Source organism: Phodopus roborovskii, unplaced genomic scaffold, assembly GCF_943737965.1.
Source record: "Phodopus roborovskii unplaced genomic scaffold, PHOROB, whole genome shotgun sequence".
Lineage (NCBI taxonomy): Eukaryota > Metazoa > Chordata > Mammalia > Rodentia > Cricetidae > Phodopus > Phodopus roborovskii.
In genome coordinates, this window is record NW_026126418.1 from 62,430,727 (window position 1) to 62,451,039 (window position 20,313).

Genomic DNA, 20,313 nt, shown 5'->3' on the forward strand with positions numbered 1-20,313 from the left:
TAGGCCACTAGACCTTCTGCATGTAGAAGACAGTTTTCTAGCCTGGTCGGTTTATGGGACCCTGGCAGGGGGACTAAATCTATCGCTGGTGCATGCGCAGGGATTTTGAAACCGATTTCCTATAGTGGGATGCCTTGCTCAACCTTGATTCAGAGGGGAGAAGCATGGTCTTGCATCAACTTAGCCAGGCTTTGTGAACACCCCATGGGAGGGTTTACTCTTTCTGATGAATAGATAGGGTTTGAGTTGGGATGGGCAGGGCAAAGGTAAGGGGGGGAGCAGGAGAAGGGATAACTTGGTTGATAAGTAAAATGAATAAAATTTTTAAATAACAAAGTGTTCAGCCAAGAAATCATTTATGTAGAAGCAACACTAAATGCTAAACTCAGTACATTTTATTTATTTATGTACAATATGTGATATATATATATATATATCACATATTATATATGTCAACAAAGATAGCTATGAATATGAGAGGGAGCAAGGGTAGAGGGAATGAGAGGGCTTGGTGGGATGAAAGAATAGGGAGAAATGATGTAATTGTATTTTAAATTAAAAATAAAAGGATAAATTTAAAATAAAGAATTTTATTTTAAATTCTTTATTTTAAATTTCTAAACTTCTAATAATTTTACACCAAAAATTATATTTCTAATTAAGATACAAAAGTTTCCTTTCTAATGCTCTTTCATTGTTGTTGTTCCTGGCAGTTTCTAAAAGACAAAGATGAGATATTTTAAAGATATACATTAACTTGATATTTCATATAAACTTGACTTTCATTGTTATTCTAAGAACAGTTAGTTGATTCCTTTATCAGCCTTTTCATTTAAAAGAGGTTTTTTTTTTTTAATTTAAGGACTTGGGTAAAAGCATAATCATTGGTTTATGAATTTCTTTTTTGTAATATAAATTCCATTTACTTAAAACCTTTATTGATTGTTCTATACTTTCTATTTTGCATAATTACGTCCAATAGTTTGCTACTTGACAAGAGTTTATATGGTCAAGTATACTCATAATAAATTTACAATAAACATAGTAAACCACATGTTTAATCTTTTCATAATTAGCAAATTTAATATAGAAAGAGACATTAATTTAGTTGAGGAGAAATTTTATTTCAATTTCCTCATTTTTTCTACTAAATTCATAGAGGAGTAGGACAAGCATTTTTTCTTTCTTCAGCAAGGAATCACCCAGGAAAGTCCTCAATAACAAGAAACTGAATCATTTTAGAGTTCAGTTTGCTCAGAATTACACAGAAGTGAAGACAGCTGAAACAGCAAGCTCCATAGCATAGCCTCCACTATAACTTTGGTTATACCTTTCCTCAGAGACAGGCTGTGCAGCCTGCATCTCTTTATATTACTTAAGGATCAAAATATTTCTACACTTAGACTTTATTTCATCTAGAACTACATAATGAGTTAAAATATTCAAATGTAATCTGACTTTGATTTTCTTTTTCACTCAAAGCAAAATCCAAAACTGTCTTTTATTCAGTGGACCTACACCTAGAAGTGTACACTCTATGATATTAATCTACTAAATGCATTTTAATTGCAATGGTCTTTCAAGGTGCATAATGTGCACTTTGGAAAGATTCTCCCACACAAATTAAACATCTGCAATAATGAATATTTATTTCAGAATTTATATGTGATAGATGATAATACATTTCTAGCCTTAAAATCTTCACATTTTATCATAGAGTATGTCCCCCTTTTTTGGAAAAAAATACTGTCACAGCCTAAGAATATTTATAAAATAAATAACAAAGAAGTAAGAACATCCTTTTCATGAAATACTGCATTAGACCTTTGTTGGTTACTGGTATATGACTATTAAAATAAGGATGAGCACTCTTAGAAGAAACCTATAGGATGAAAATTACCAAGTGATTCTACACCTTAAGTTGGCACTTTAATGCTTATTTTTCTTCTATTCTGATTGTCAGTCTTTTGTGGCTTTAAGCTGAAGCATACATATATGTGTCTTCCCACACTCAAGCCAGTTCTCTTTTAAAAAAAAAATTATTTGGGATTTTGCCTGCATGTATGTCCATGTGAAAGTGTCAGATATTGGAGTTAGAGAGTATTGTTAACTGCTGTGTGGGTACTGGGAACTGAACCCTATTCCTCTGGAAGAAGCCCTCAGACCAGTTCTTAAAAGCTTCATTTTATCTAATAACCATGAACATTTGTATTGTGGCCTCTAAGAACTTCATAAAGGAATTTGAAATAAAGATGGTTACACCAAGTTTAAATCATTGTTGTACAGATAGTTTTTATGACTCAAGATGAAAACGAAATATTATTTAAAACTTTAATAAACTAGTTATAATTAAAACTTGGTAAGTATTGACAGGATTATTAAACTTTACCTGTTGGAGAAAGATTGCTCTAATCATTTATTAAATGAATGAATGCTATATGATTTAAATATGTGTTTTCAAGAGTAGACATAAAGATCTTCATTTTTTGCCTACTTCCAACAATACTGTGATATGTAATGGATGTTTTTTTATGATTCTTAAAGAAAAGTGCCAATCACAATTAAGCATTAAAATAAAAACTGAACTGTAAGTAAACTCAATCTCATGACCTGTCCTTGCTTGTTGGTTTCTCAGGTCTGACTGTTGATCACTTCGGTGAACGCATCTACTGGGCTGACTTTGAGCTCTCCACCATTGGCAGTGTCTTATATGATGGTTCCAGTCCAATGGTCTCTGTCAGCAGCAAGCAAGGTTTGAAGAATACTTTTTGTTATTGAGAATATTAGTTCATGACACAGAATAATGGACATTCTGCACCTGGGTTTCCTCTAATTATTTCAAATTGAAGTGTTTATATTAACTAAAATGTTCTGCCCCACTGGTATATTGAAGAGGTCAGGTAACAGAGTTCCTCAACTTGGACTCACATGGGTGCTTGCTGCCCATGTTCAGAAATTATATCATTCTGTAAGCCATTTATAGTTAGTGCCAGTCAACATCAATTTTTTTTGAAATTGTGATAATGGGCTCAAGGAAACATGTTACTCTGAGTTCTTCATCATGAGCATAGTTATTAGGCCAACTGAAAAGTGAGGTAGCAACCAGTAACCCTCCCACCAGCAGTGCACTCTCTTCTGTGTTTCACAGATGTGTATATTTTCCTCTTGGATTCTCTATCGTCCTACCACCCTGTATTTTTTCATTTTCTGGTTCCCCCTGATTGCCTAACACATTCTTTTCCAGGCTGTCAGTATTTTTTTTTTCTTCTGTTCTTTCCTTTTCACGTCCTTTCACTTTCCATAATATACCACAATCAAAGTAAACTTAAATGTTATGATTTTTATTACTGTGTTAAATAAATAAAGTTTGCTTCATAAGGATTTTATAATAAAAATGAAGATTATGAAAATTAATTGAAGGAAAATTATGAGGTATCTTTGATTCAACAGTGTATTACTACTGTTGTCATTGGTTAGTTTGTTTGTTTACCTGGTTTCCATTCTTAGGTCTTTACAAAATGTTTCCCTACTTTTACATCTGCATGATATAGTGTTGAAAAGACAAGTAGCACTTGGAAAAACTATGAGTTTATATATATATATATATATATATATATATATATATATACATATATATATGTGTGTGTGTGTGTGTGTGTGTGCGCGCGCGCGCACATGCGCACGTGTATGTGTATGTGTGTGTGAATGTTTTGCCTATATGTATGTGTGTGCACCATGTCCATGTCTGATACCAAGGGAAAGTCATATGAGGGGAGTTAGAGAAAATGAAAGAATTACAGATGATTGTGAGTCTCCAGGTGTGCTGGGAATTGAACCCAAATCCTCTGCAGGAACATAAAGTGCACTTACTGGTGATTCATCTGTCCAACTTCTATCCATATATTTTCTAAAGCAAAAGACAGTAATACTTTTCTGTGGTGGTTGTTTGATAGTGCCTCATTCCATAGCTCATTCTGGCCCAAAAACCTTACTTTTCGTTGTTTCAAACTCCTGAATGATGACACAATAACAATTTGTATCATTTCAAATTTTCTGGTAATTACATGATAAACCACTAATTAACATGATAGATTCAACTAATAATTTAATCCATTAGAATTTTCTGAATAGCAGGCTTTTGCCACACATAAGGCTTGATTTTCTTATTGTCAATATCATACTAGAGACAGTTATTCAGCATATAATCACCTCAGCCAATTTTAAATGTAGCTGCAAAGGGGTGATGGATATGCTTGTTCAATAGGTTTTGGGTGACATGTTTATCACCTTACAGAAAACATTTAAAGAATATTTTTATGTTTGAAATTGACAAAAAACGAGTAATTGGATTTTAGGTATTTTTTGCTGTTAATAAAGTTTGAGTTAATATTCAGGCTGTGTTGTCAAATATTAATTGTAATATAATTGCTTCATCAAGTCATGATTGTCTAAGGCACTTTGGTGGTACTCACACTGGCATTAGCTCCTCTCTTTTGAACATTCTAGGATTGCTGCATCCTCACAGAATTGATGTCTTTGAAGATTATATTTATGGAGCAGGACCTAAAAATGGTGTATTTAGAGTACACAAATATGGTCATGGTTCAGTAGAAGTCCTACCATTAGATGTTGACAAAATAAAAAGTGTCTTAATATCACATCGTTATAAACAACTAAATTGTAAGTAAAATATATCAAACTTTTCCTTAGATATCTTAAAATGATATATTTTTAGCTCTGGTAAGTGTGTTTATATTTCTGTTATGCTAAGTTTGTCTTAGTGTCTCTAGACATTTCATATCAAAAAATAGATAGGAGCTTCTACTAGCCATAAGAAATAAGAACAATCTGTTGAATTTTCTTAGAATTAAAACTGCCTATTTAAAAAACCTTGTAAATATGTAAGTCTACCATGAGTTATGAAAATTCATCAATTGCCAATTCTCACTGTTGCTTTTAAAAACATTGATTACCATACCATTACCACTTCAGCATCAAGAATATTCATAGAAATCTCTTCCAAAGAGTTGTATCTCCTCTGATAATTTGTTTATGATTTATTATAAACATAAATTTCCAACCTACAATGAATTCATTAAATAAATTATTGAAGATTTTATGTTGAAACTATGTTGCAAGCTCATTCAAGGACAAAGTAAAAAATATGATTGCAATTCAAATATAAGTGCACATAAGTTGTGTTTATTAAATTGTTCCTGTTTCTTCATAGTCATTTTTCATTAAGACACTGTTTCTTTGTATAGCTCTTGCTGTCAAGGAACTCACTTTTGTAAACTAGGATGTACTCACACTGAGTGTCTGGCCTAAGTCTGCCTAACAAGCGCTGAGATTAAAGTTGTGTGTCACAACGCTTAGGTTTATAGTCAACCTTTATGGCAAGCGAAAGTACATTTCATCTTGAGTTTTTCAATAATGTAGCAAGACAACTATGTATATAATAATGGTGTGAACATATTCTATGAGGACTTAACTTCCTGAGATATTTCTTTATGGACTGCTGCATTAACTAAAAAGTACATATGCTAGGGCTATAATCAACAGAAGGCCACTTCATCCTACGTTATAATGTTGCCTAATTCATAAGCACAACTGAATACTGCGAGACCTGTGAATTCAATTTTTATCCCAACCTTGGTAGGACATGAACAGTATATTTTAGCAGAAAGGTTCTGTGATCTGGGTAGAATATAGAAAAGACCATGAATCACTTCTGACTATATAAAATGTTCATTAGATAAACATTTAGATAAGTTTTTCCCTCAGTTTCCCACATAGTATGCAGGGAAGCATTTTATCATGTTTCCAATCATATCTTATTTTCAATTTTTGAATATACAAAAGCATATGAATTTTGAATCTTTTTGAATACTAGGGGTAAATGCTTTATGTGAAAACTGTACAAACCTTATAGAATAAGTTTTGGATCTCCAAATACTCAAGTTATGTTATTTTTTTGTGTGCTTGGAGGTCTTCCAGAAATTTAATATAGTGAGAATTCAGCAAAGTTCTCAGTTGATAATTCCTTTTCTTCTAAGATCAATTTAGACAAGCCACCTAGAATTTTGTCATGAATATTCTGATAAGGGCAGTCACGAGATCATCATTCATAATAGGCCAAAGGATAAAACAATCAACATAGATAACTGTATATGAACTAAAGGAAACAGATTGCTTTCAATTCAAAAGTTAACCAACTTTATGGAAAAGTAATCCTGAACTAATGATAAATACAAAGATAAACAATTGTATCCTTTTTATGATGGACAAACTTTTTTTTATTTTATATAACCAAGTCCATTTAAATGAAAACAAACATTTATAGACAATATTTGGGAATTTGGGCGTTGTTCTTTCCAAACTACTTCTTGCTGGCAAGGGATGCTGTCATGGGGGATTCGAAGAAGATTCAGAAATCCTGGCTGTAGTCTGTCAGGCTGCTTTGTCCAGCTGTTTTGAATGTAGGATCACCTGGTACTCTGTTTCAGGTGGTCTGGCTTGATCAAACCACATTAGTCTTGAAGGAATCCACATCTTTTCATTTTCTGTGGAAACAAAAATAGAAATCCTTTTTCCCCAGTAACTTGTTCTTGAACTTAAATTTTGGAGTCAAAGCATTTTTTTAATTTAATTTATTATTTTACATGTCGATCCCAGTTCCTTCTCCCTCCCTCCTTCCTTCCTTTCCTCCCAACCTCTCTCACTCCCTCCCTTCCTCCCTCCCTCCTTCCTCCCTTTTACCCTCTCTGCCCTCTCACATGCACTCTAACCATCCTCCCCTCCCATCTCCCCACCCCAATTCCAAATGTAGGGGAATGCCATCCAGTAGGGGTCATGTAGGTCTGACAGGTCATGTGAAGTAGGGACTAGGGCTTCTCTCCTGTCTCTAGATTAAGGCAGTTATCCCTCTATTGGGGATGTGTTCACAAAGTCCCTTTGTGCTCCAGGGACATATCCTGGCTCCACTGTCTGAGGTCCCTTAGACTGCTCAGTCCTTCTGGCTGAGACCCATATTCAGGGGGGCCTGAGTCAGAAAGGACAAACTTCTTTAAAAGGAAGGTATTGCATAATGAATTATTACTTATAAAATAGAATGTCAACATTAAAATGTGATAGCTTCAGTAAAATGGACTTTGACTTCTTTTTCACATTGTTATTTCATCATTTTAACTTGCTGAATTGTATACTTTTGAAAATTATTTCAACTTTTCTCCCTCACATCTGTTTTTGTTCCTTCATTTTGTTTTCATCAGTGCCGAATCCTTGCTTGCATTTGTCATGTGATTTCCTCTGCTTGCTGAATCCTTCTGGGGCCACTTGTGTCTGCCCAGAAGGAAAATACATGATGAATGGAACCTGCAATGATGACAGTCCATTAGGTGGGTATTCTCTGTTATTGTATAAAAACAGTCAGATGAATTATTTTATAAACAGTTGGGATGAATTTATATGAGATTTGGAAGTAAGCAGTGTTACTTTCTCCATCAATTCATCTGCCTTAATGCCAGTAGCTCTTGAATGTATATAAAACCAGTCCTCTCTTCAGAAGGCTCTCTACCTTTCTGCCTTTGTTAATAGAACAATGTACATTTAGCATGTGCTTAATGGATCAAAAACTGAGAAGTTACTCTCAGAACCTAAACATATAGATAATAATTGAGGATGAGTTTCCTCTACAGATATAAATTCCAGTCCCAGATTCATTTATTCTTCAAATGTGTCTTTGATTACTTCACATCTGTAGAATACAAATTGAGAAAACATAGGCTAATTTAGAAATTACCTTAATCTCTGCATTTATAGTGTTATACATATAAACTACTATTTATAGTAAGAATAATACTCATACAAATTTAAACTTTTACCATGAAGGCATAATACTAATTTGGAGACTAAGGACTAACTTAGAAGTGAATTTGACAATATTTGTTCATGTATCTTATATTTTTGAAGTATAAATTTAGAAGGAACAACCATTATTTCAGAAAGTAGTATATGTGAAAGTTTAGATTCAAACCGAGACAGTAAGATGAAAAATGAAAGAAGAAAATCTTTTCTTCTTGATAGCTAGTAGACAAAATTATTACAAACTTAAATTTTAGTCATAATTGGAACAATTCTATTAAAATAAAACACCATTCTTAGCAAATTTTAAGTCACAAATGAAAAAAATATGCTCCAAAGCACTTCTGGATCACAGCAAGCGTTTTTGGATGGGAGATAAATTTAGGATGTCTTCCCAGCAGAGTATCTTACTTACTATGTTTTCTTCTGAATTCACTGGTCATCTCAGTATTGTGTCTTCATTTGCACTCTCCATCCCCAGACCACTATCTCCTTGTTTTCCACTGTGGGTTGTGGGTTACATTCAGTTTAAATACTTAACAAGAAACTGTCTAATTCAATTTTAATCTTATCATTTTATTAATGTACACATTTTAAACATTGACTATGTAAGTGCCTGTGTGCGTGCCTGCGTGCTTGCCTGCGTGCGTGCCTGCGTGAGTGCCTGCGTGAGTGCCTGTGTGCGTGCGTGCGTGCGTGCGTGCGTGCGTGCGTGTGTGTGTGTGTGTGTGTGTGTGTGTGTGTGTGTGTGTGTGTGTGCTTTGACACAGGGTTTCTCTATGGAGCCTCTACTGGCACTTGCTCTGTATACCAGGCTGATCTTTAACCCATGGATATCTGCCTGGTCAGCCTCCCAAGTAAGTGCTAGGATTAAAGGGATGTGCCATCACTGCCTGACCTGTTTCAAATATATTTAGGATTCAGATGGTTATTAAGTTTGAGGATCACTTTGAAGTTCATATATTATATGATTTTCAAATAAAATATCATAGACTTTGGATTTAGATTTAAGTTGAAGATCGAAGAAACTCTGAAGGACATGGAATTAGGTAGGGTATATAGAGGAAATACTGAAATATTAACTCTGTCAGGAAGAAAAGTAGAGAAATGCTGTGTGAGTAACAAGTTTTCAGAGTTCCTAATAGAGAGATGTGGATCATGCCTGGTGTTTATATTGTCATGTTAGTTCCAGTTAAAGAACACATTCTGTACTTGGTACTTAATGACCCTGTTACTTTGTTAATTTCTCACTGGCTAGAGTACCTGTGTTTCAGTTGTGCTAGGGAAATTAAGTATTTGCAAATGTCACTCTCTTTTTATTTATTTTTTTCTAACTAAGTCAAGAAACTGCACTGTGTAGGAGTGTGGAGTGTATGCAACCATTCAGAATGGAGTTTCTTATAATGTCAACTACTCCTATCAAGTGAAAAGTCTTACTTCACTAGCCTCCCACCCACACATCAATAAACAATGGTCCCAAAGGAACTTTCTGTGTTTTATTTCCACTTAAGTATTCAAATTGCTATCTATCTATCTATCTATCTATCTATCTATCTATCCATCTATCTATCTATCATCTATATAAAGAACAATGTGTTAGGACCAAAGAGTAATTCTTTGGTGTAGCTAACTCCAATTTTGTTTTGCCTGATACCAATGTTTGGTATACCACAATTCCTCAGCCTTTCACATGTCAGTCACTTTCTATAGCTGCTATTGTCAAAAGATGAGCACAAAATATTTTTAATCTTCATATAAGTAGTTTCAAATTTAAATATTATTTAGCCTTGAAAGAACATTGCCTTGTTCTTTCTGGTTATAATTGCTACACATTTGCTTCTGAGTATTATTTAATTACTGATAAGTGAAGACTTCTGTTTAAATACAGAAATATTAATGTGTTATATATGACTATAACTCAGCTTCCATTTTATCAGCCTCCTGTCCTAATTGGATTGTTCATCCCCTATCATCTGCAGATTTTGGTTGTTTGTATCATTCACATATAATATCTGGAGTTGGAAATTTATTTTCCTAAATGTGTGAGCTAGACATATTCTGGGAAGCTATTAAGAAACCACATGTCCGCTGCTAATATTCAAAATATTCTTCTAATCTTATAGTAGATATACTGTAGAGAATCTCAAGCTCAACTGCAAATGGGTATTTAAAATAATATACTGAGACATGAACCACTCTTACTTTTCCCATCTCCTTGACCCATTACTGATTTCACAATACTATTCCTCATAGTCATCTCTTTTGTCCATCATGCTTTGCTCTGCTTACATTGTCCTCATACTACCCAATCTGCATAATTTAAGAATAACATACTTGTCACCATACTTTAAGTTAAACATCTGCAAGCATACTTATTCTCAATATTTTCAGGTTCCTCAAAGTATTTATATCTTGGCATAGGTACAAAATTCAGTGGTCCTCTCATGTTATCCTATATCTTCAAAGATTTGATTCCTGTCATTCTTTACTTCACAACCCGGTCTTCTCAGATAGCCATTCTTTTCCTCGCTAGCTCTTGTTTTTACAAATACGCTACCACTAGAGTTGCTGTACTCTCAGTAAATCCCATGGGCAATCAAGAAATAATGTTCAGAAATAATATTATTCTAACAATTCACCAAACAAGTGATTCCATTGCTTAATAAACTCTAAACACAGTGTACATCCAAGTCTCAGTGCTTCAACTATTTTCTGTTCTAGACAATGTAGAAACTAGAATACCTAAAGGACATGCTATTGAATGGACACTGTGTGCATTTGAAAGTAATATTCATAGTTTTTAAATTTTAATATTTTTCAATAACTTATTTGATTTAATACTCTTAATACATTTAAATTTTGGTTTTAGCATACATCCATTTTAACTAAAGAATCCAAAGGTTACATAGTAAAGAAAATGAGTAAAATGGAATACATGAAAATCTACTGCCTAAACTAAGATGAACTAATTTTTGAAGATGGCAAAAGCATGCCATTTTACTGTTTACAAAACTGATTATATACCTTCAGAAAAATGGAAGCACATTTTTATCATTAACCTGGTTAAAAAAATAAAAAAAGGACTTGAATGGACTTGAGGACTTGAATGGATAAAAACATTCTAATTCAAAACCCAGAATACCAGAAATGATGCCAAGATCATAGAATATTGTTGTAGGCAAGTTGTATCTGAATATAACCCAGGTATCACAAGAGCTAGACTACATCATCAAGTTAAATTAAAAATGACTTGCATGAGAAGAGCAACAGACATCCAAAAGGAGAGAATGCAAATTTATACTAATTACAGTTCACATAGGGTTCTTTCTATAGCTAGAAACTACAAAGGAGTATAAAAATTAAATATTAAGAAAACATTGCCAAACAACAAATGAGCTAAATGTAATAAAAACATTGTTTTCAAGAGAAGAAAAGCAAACTGAACAAAATTATGGGAAAAGTGTTCAACAATCCTAGTCACCATGGACAGAAAAAATACTGCCTCATCTTAGAATGACTATCATTAAAAAAAGTCTGACAATAATTGTTCAAAAGGGTATGAGAAAAGATGAATATTTAATCACTTCTGATGGGGTACAAATTAAAAACAACATATGGAAATCAGTATAGAGGCTCTTCAAAGTACCAATACAATTACTATAGGACCCTGTAGGGGACATGAGACCTGCCCTACTCAGGGTCCTAAAGGTAAAATTCTGAAGGTCATGTTCTTTAATTCATGTGCTGTATTTTGTTCTTCAGTGCTGAGAAAGTTTCCCAGCTATGTATACTTTCAGTCAGCAATTACCCAGCTCTAGTTAGGTGCAAGGCAGAATTTCTCAGGGTCATAAAAACGATAAAAAGTTTTACACAATGCAGTAACTATCAGCCTTTTTTTATGTGATTAAGTCTCCAAGAACCTCAAAAGGAAAAATGGGGGTAAATTAACAGAAAAAATGAGAGACTAAGTCATTAGGAAAATCTAACAGGGGAATACATAGGCTTTGCTATTTTCTTAAACATGATTAGGTAAATAAGCTGAAGGTTAATGTGAGGTTAGCTTGGGACAGCCCTTCCATATCTGTTGGCAGAGTGAATTGTGGACACTCTTGCTCTCTATTTCTCTGAGAGCTATGGTTCAACAACTTCAGACTAGCCATAATTATTACCTTGGGTGTCTGTGGACGCCACAGTTGAGGTTACATTGTCAGGACACCAACACTTTCCATCTATGTGCCAAGGAAAATAACTGCTGCAGGGAAGACTTGTACATTTATATAAAGACCTGATTGAAAGAATAAGGGGATTGACTGTGATTACTTTCTTGCCACAATTACTCGTTGCAGGGGGGAATCATCCAATATACCAATTCATGGAGAAAAAAAATGTGTCCAGTAGTTTATTAATACACTACTGGGGTTATGGAACAAATCCCACCATAGAATCAGAGCACTATGGCTTCACAAGGAATTTACAATACGTACAGTGACTATTCATAGAGCAAATACTACCACCACCTAGTATGGGCCTCCTCCATCAGAATGTTCATGCCAGTGGATTAGATCCATGATTTTGCCAGCTGAGTTCTTATTGCATAATTCTGTGTTCCACAGCATGATCCAGTTATGCTATCCATAGGCATTGCATTGTTTGTTTTGTTTTATTTCTGTAACAAACCACCATGACCAAGGAAACATATAAAACAAAGTACTTAATTGGGTTTTCAGTTCTAGAGGCTGAGAATCCATGATGGATGAATGAAGGCTTGTTTGCAGGAAGACCTGACAGCTCACCTCTCAAGCCTTAAGCTTGGAGGTAAAGAGGATTAGCTCAAAATTATGTATTTTAAAACTTTAAAATTACTACACCTTACCCAGCCAAGACACAGGGTGTGGGGGGTGGAGAGCTATCTTGGTCCTACCTCAATGAGATAATGGGACAATCTGAGTACACTTCTTATCAGATGCCTTACTTTCTCTGAGGAGAAAATAGAAGGAGGGGAGTAGTGGGGATAGCAGGAAGAGAGAAGAGAGGAAACTAAGATTGGAATGTAAAAAATAAATTAATTAAAAAATGCTCCTGGTGACATACGTTCTCTAGCAAAGCCACATATCCTAATTCTTCCCTGAGAACCAATTATAATTTCTCATACAAAGTGAGGTGATCCAAATTCAGAAAGAAAAAAAAAATCTTCCTTTTATCTTTCATATGTGGATTCTATCTTACAACAATAAATGTGTACATGTAAACAAACAAGTGTGGGAATAAAGTCCAAAAATTGAGTAAGGAAACATGAGAGGATAATATCAGGTTATGTTGAAGGATGTGGGGGATGTAGGAAAAAGAATACATGAATAATAAATTATACAAAGCTAAAGTTTTTCTAGTGTCCAAGGTGCATAAATGAATTCAACTTGGTTTGTATTGAAGTAGAAATAACCAATTTTTGCTTTCCTGAAGATCCCAGCATGGGTTATTTCTCAGAGATAGTGGCTGCAACATGGCCTTTTCTTTTTAATCCATTGACAATCAGTGCACTAGAAATGCATCAAGGCTAATAACTAAGCACATGTGTCACATTGATCTACTTAGGAAAATGACTTTTGTAAAATTTATTCTGGGGCAAGATGTTCTGCACCCTGAACTTTTTCTCTTCTCTACTTAAAATTATATAAATTATATAAAAATACTCTTATAATGCTAATTATGTATGAAACATATTGCCATTCATAAAGCATAGTACTAAAAATATATCCGTTACAAAATATATTACATGTAAGAACTTTTGGTTACTTATAACAAATGTAAGGAATGATAAAAACATTGTAAAGAAGAAAATGAGATAAATATCTGCTTTTAGCTGCTGTGTATTTTTTCACCTTTCAAGTTAGGTATATATTGTAAAAAGTAAATAAATTCTAGTATACAAATGTATGTTTTTACTTGGATTCTTTGAGGCATCCTTGAACAACATGCTTGTCTGTATATTTCGCCATATACGTAGATGACTCTTGCAAACTGACTTGTGAAAATGGAGGGAGGTGCATCTTAAATGAGAAGGGTGACCTGAGGTGCCACTGCTGGCCCAGTTACTCAGGAGGACGGTGTGAAGTAAATCACTGCAGCAACTACTGTCAGAATGGAGGGACCTGCATACCATCCACTCTAGGTAAATATCTGCCCCATCTAGTAAGTGTAAATCACTTGCATTTTGTTAATATGTGAAACACGTGAGTTAAATAAAGCCTGATATTCATCAGTTAACCAAATTAATCATGAATTAAATTTAAAACTAATTGAACAAAATCAAAGAAATTTACTTATTGCATCAAAGTTAATGTCAAAAAAATTAGTAATAGTAATGGACACTAAAAAACCATATGGCTTGATCAAAGATCAGAATAACTGGCATTACCAGTGCTTTTTAATTTTCATTTTAAGGTCACATAATTACACAGACACAAACACAGATATGCATTTAAAAATAAAAGAATTCCATATAGAATTTGAATACATGTTTCATTTGAGTTAATTTTTTCCTTCCCCCTTTCTTGTACCTTATCTCCTTGTGTCCTTTGCTCTAATTCAAATTGATATTTGTGCAAGTTAAGAGATGTGTACCTAACTTAATTTTTTGCAGATTGATATCCAGTTTTTATAAAACACTTTTTTGAATATGCTATATGTTTGTGTATGCATTGTTGATATTTTTATAGAACTTACTTTTTCATGGCTGCATTGGTGTAACAGGGAATTTTGATTGTTTTCCATTGATCTACAAAAAGTACTATAATGCTTTTATCACCATAACATTTTAGCTTAAATTGATGTCAGATAATATGTGTGTGTGTGTGTGTGTGTGTGTGTGTGTGTGTGTGTGTGTTTGCTTATTAAGTGATATGTATTTGTGCATGGTGTTTCTGTGTGTGTCAATGTCTGTACACATAGGTGCTACAGCTCAACTAAATATATTGTTCTCTAACTTACTCATTGAAACAGGGTATCTTTACTGATCAAATCTCACCATTTTGGCTATACTAACTGGCCGGTAAGGCCCAGAATCTTCCTCTCTCTACTTTTCCAGTCATGATTGTATAGATGCACACTGACAGTTGTGGCTGAGGATTCGAATTTGAGTTCTCTTGCTTGCACAGGAAGCAATTTCTTTATTAGGCTTTCATATCAGCTCCATTTTCTTCCTTGGGAGGATTTTAATCACAAACTCAATGTTCTTACTTCTTATGTATCTGATTAGGTTGTTTATGTATTTTTATATATTCTGGATAATATGTGTTCATTTCTTCTAAATCATCAAGTCTGCTATAATGTTAGTTTTTAAATTATTAATTGCTAATCTTATGGATTTTGTTGAAGTATGTTGTGACAGTTCCCCTTTGTCACTAATTTTATTACTTTTGATTCTTTTTGTCTTGCTTTTCAATCTTCTCATTCACAAAGAACCACATTTTTATCTGATTAAACTTATTTATTATATGTTTGTCTCTAATTTATGCCTTAATTATTATTATTTCTTTCTGTCTGGTATATTTTGGCATTTGGATTTCTTGCTTTTCTAGAGAGTTAAGGTCCACCGTTAAGTTATTTATTTCATTTTCATTTCTTTATTTCTTTATTTTTATTTTTTTAATTTCCAGACATGGTTTCTCTTTGTAGCTTTGTAGACCAGGTTAGCCTCAGATTCACAGAGATCTCCCTGCCTCTGCCTCCCCTCCTGAGTGCTGGGATTAAAGCCATGCACGGCACATGCTCAGCTTTCTGATTTTTTAAAATGCAACTTGTATCTATAAAAAATCTTCTTAGAATAGCCTAGCCTGTGTCTCAGAAACTCTGATTGCATGTGCTCTTAATTTTTACTCTAGTAATATATTAATTTGTCATTTTTTTTCTATGACTAACTCTTCACTCTAAAGCATATTGTTCAGCTTCCAAGCATTTGCATATTTTCTAAGGTTAATATTGCAGACAGTTTCCATTTGTGTTCTTCTGAAATCTCGTGAAATTCTGAAAGTTATTTGTGTATATTTCTACAATGTGGCCAATTTTAGATAATGTTCCAAGTGTCAATGAGAAGAATGTGTGTTCTAATTATTAGTGTTGATTACTGTAGAAAATATTGATTATAATTGATCTATGGCTTAGTTTAACTCTGAGGTTTCTTCAATGATTTTTAATTTGAATGGCCTATATATAGATGGCATTAAGATTTAAAACCACTCATCATTGTTGTGTGATATTTTATTCCTTTGAGTGTTTGTTTTATGAAATTGGTCAAGAGATTAAGTGTATAATTATTTACAATAATTAAATCTTCTTGATAAATGTTCTTTTTTTTGGCATAGAGTGCCCTGCTTTGTTTCAGCTGATTAGTCCCACGTGCTCAGACACCCAGTCTTGCTCTTGGACACTCTTGTTGCTGTGCACTCAATTGTGGTGTGCAGCAATTGCCTTGAGTGCACTCCTGTGATTCCCTTCAATGCTGATCTGTGCCATGGAAAAGCTACTTTTTAAGAATTTAAAATATTTGCTTAACTCCAAAATGTGTGTATTTTTCTACTATACAAATAATGTCCCTAAAAATAAAAATCAATTAATATTTAATGTTAGTTTTTTAAGGAGAAATATAATACATGAGAAAATTTTATTGCATAAATTGACATTTGTAGGAATTGTAAAATCTAGGACATAATTATTTTCAAATATGAGAATTTCCTTACTTAAAATGTTACTATATGTGATACTGTTGTTCATTTATGCAATTGACTTGTTTGTAAAATGGTTTACTAATACATAAGTGAACCTATAAGTATGGTGCTTAAAAAAGGTTTATATTATAGATTGAAGGATTTGTGAAAACACAAATATTAATTTGTAAAAAAAGAAAAAAGTCACAGTGGTTAAATCATAAATTTATTCATTGTTGATTTACATACAATTATTTGTATAATCCTGTGTAGACAGTATGTAACAAGGGTTTTGATCAGACTTAATTAAAATATGACAGTTTTATACAAGAGTAATAATTAAAGAGAAGAAATATCAGTAGTTAACAAAAGGAACAAATCTGAGGGTTATATTTATTTTTTTATGGAGGGATGCATTTTCCTCATTCCTTAAAGTTTTAAAACATGTATTACTATAATGATATATATGACCTGTATCATATCGGACATCACTCCAAAATTAAATATTTTTAATTTATTACATCAAAAGCATACACTCTTTCATATCTATAATCGGCACATAGGATAATGAATTTAAGATAATACTTGCCTTGGAAAGAACAATGGAAATTAAGTAAAAGCATACTATTTTTCAATTATTCTTTCTTATAAAAGGAGTATATGAAACTCTTTAACTACTATAGATAGCTTATAAGACATTTAAGGAATTAGCAGCTATATTTACATTTAGTATTATTTTCAAGAATATATGTTCCTTAAGGTAGAATCTTTGCTGCTTGGTTATTTGAACATTTTTACAGGTCTGTTTTTAGGTTTATTGCATTACATGTAAGTAAATCAGGGCTTTGACAAAATTGATTTAGCAGAGTAGAGCAAGAGGATTTGTGAATCTGGATAAATCCAAGCACTCCTAATACTGAAATATTTGGATGTGCAAAACTTAAAACTAGATTAAATGTAATAGAACTTGTTTAAAAGTACCAATATGCATGTGGATATTTAGCAATGACATACAATTTGAATTGTGCTATTTAAATGAAAGGTGATCTGGAGAGGGGAATGCTAGAAAATGGATCCCTGAAGACAGAAATGAGAAAAATCAGGGAGAGCATTAATTGGGGAAGGGGTTTTGGTAGTAATGCAAGTGAAAGTGCATTTAAGATAAATAACAACATCAGGATACTTGAAAAACCATGAGAAATGTACAATCTTAGAAGCTTTAGTTTAATTTAATGCATTCTGCACAGTGAGCAAAATTCTCCAAAAAGCCATATACTTTGAAACAATAGTCATAATGCCAACAAGATTTTGTTTGAGGGAGTTTTAGAGAACCTCAGTATGATATAGGATGTTGCAATTGCTCTTGGTTCCCTGAGATATGAAGGTTTGTTTTTATAAAGAAGAAATCTGTTTCTCAAGGGAAGGAAAAGTAGTGCTCTCAAAATAATTAAGTTAGAAGCTAAGTGTTGTAAGAATTTTGCTAACTTGGAGCAGCTTGGACAACAACTCATATTGTGAAATATCCATGGTACACAGTAAAGTTCGAAAAACATCTTTTTTCCTTTTCTGAGTGGCTTTAGGGAGGGACTATCAAGCACATGTTTGGATTCCATGCTTTTTTAAAGCTCTGTTGTTTGCACCCATTATTTTAAACATGTTATTTAACATTCATGTTCTTCTGTTACCCCCTCCTATTGTTTTTCATTCACAAATTCTTGTCTTGTGTTCTGAGTCTTTGAACTGCTGCCTGTATGTACCTGGGTGTGGGATCATGTACAAGAAAATAGGTAGCCTCTCAGAGCTTGCATCACTTAAATTAAAAAAAAAAACTTTCCTCTTAAAGCGGGTATCAGATACTAATAGATTCTCATATAGGGCAGGGCATCATAAGCTCCACAGACTTCAATGCTGTGACTTTGCTGTTTTATACTTGCATACATACATACATACATACATACATATATATCTTATACATGCAGTCTCAGCTATGCATTCATATATGCAACCATATTTTTATATTTGACAAATCTTATTTCATTACAAATACACACTATCTTTTACTTAATGCCTTTTCTATGATTATCTCAGTCTTGGGAAGAGAACAGTATATCAATATCCTATTTATACCTGAATATCCTACAGTTTCGCATTCACTACATGTTGATCAATTATGAATCTCCATGTTAGTCATCATCTACTGCAAAAAGAATCTTCTCTGATTACAGTTTAGAGATGCACTAATATATAAGTATAAAGTAAAGAACTAAAGGGACAGCTTATTGCTTTATGCATTTAGCAAAATTACAGTATTTGGAATCTTTTTTCCATTAGAGACAATGACCTAGCCAGCTACATGTTTTTTGCCATTATTGGTATCAGATTTGGGTTCTATCTTGTGTAGGGTAGGCTTTAAATCCAATCAGAATATGGTCAAATGTTCCCATAACATTCATGCCATCTTTGCCGTATTTTTAACAGTTGGCGTATCTTGCCAAGTCATTCGTCATTGTTGTTCTCATGGTTTGCAATTGGGTAAAATTATTGAAGTCTCCTTACCAACATTCATAGCATACATCCTTCCTTCCTGCATTTTAAAAGCTAGCCACAGTCTATGGGGCCACTGGTAGTGGATCAGTATTTATCCCTACTCTACGAATGAACTTTGGGAGCCCATCCCACATAGAAGGATATTCTCTCAGTCTAGACACATGGACAAGGGCCTGGGCCCGGTTCCAAATTATATGACAGACTTTGAAGACTACTCATGGAACGGCTCACCCTCCCTGGGGAGCAGAAAAGGGATGGGATAGGGTTTGGTAGGGGGCTGGTCAAGGGAGGATGGGAGGATGAGAGACCTGGGATTGACATGTAAAAAAAAGCATGCTTCAAATTTAAGTAGAAAAATTATCCAAAAATACATTATAAAAACTATGGAAAGAAAAAAATTTAAAAAATAAGCTAACCTCAAGAAATCTATAGCAATAGGGCCATGCCTTCAGTTCTCAAGTAAAACCAAGAGCACTGGATTTATCCTATAATGTTTGTGGAAATGTCTATTAAATATTTGCTCTGATACTCTTATGTTTTGTACTTTGTCCACTGCTGCCCCTAGGTGCTATCTATTTGTAAAGCTCTTAGCATGAGTTACTTTTTCTTAAGTTATATGAGTAAGAGTATGAAATAATTAATTTTCTGTCATGCTCTTGTTTTTTGTAGTTTCCATGTAGCAAACTTACCAGTCTCTTCACTTAATACCTCTATCTGTTTCCCTTTTATGTCCTTATTTTAATTCACTAAACTGCCAGTGAAATATTTTCTTTCTATATCCAACAATCAATAGAAAAGAAAAGTTTGTAGGTTAAGAGAGTATCCCTCCATGGGGCATGTGCTCTGAAATGGAATGGGATGGTAAGTGGGCATGGGAGGGCGGAAGGGATGAAGGGAGGGATTGAGAGAGAACTGGGATTGATAAGTAAAACAAGAATAATAAATAAATAAACTGGAAAAAGAAAAGTATGTTTCCACTGTAAGGCAACCTCCTGCTATTATTCAGTAAATCATTTCTGGCAACAAAAATAATGCACTGATTCAGCTCTAATAATACATAAACCTCAGTCCCCTTTTACTGAAGCATTGAAAACATTCATCTACCATCAAACAACATTAATAAATATTTAATTTATAAATAAGTGCTGCTCACTATAAAAATAACTAAGATGTTTCTTGTTTGGACTGAATTCTTATAATG

General features: G+C 33.5%; 1 protein-coding gene across 1 annotated transcript in view; it reads left to right on the top strand.

The window, feature by feature from the left end:
- The window catches only part of LOC127221902 (low-density lipoprotein receptor-related protein 1B), a 249,227-nt gene that overhangs the window by 186,574 nt on the left and 42,340 nt on the right, over positions 1 to 20,313 (top strand). Inside the window, exons 28-31 of the mRNA XM_051183854.1 lie at positions 2,636 to 2,752; positions 4,507 to 4,680; positions 7,272 to 7,397; positions 13,868 to 14,032. Coding sequence (XP_051039811.1) covers positions 2,636 to 2,752; positions 4,507 to 4,680; positions 7,272 to 7,397; positions 13,868 to 14,032 — 582 coding nt within the window. The remainder of the gene's footprint in view (positions 1 to 2,635; positions 2,753 to 4,506; positions 4,681 to 7,271; positions 7,398 to 13,867; positions 14,033 to 20,313) is intronic.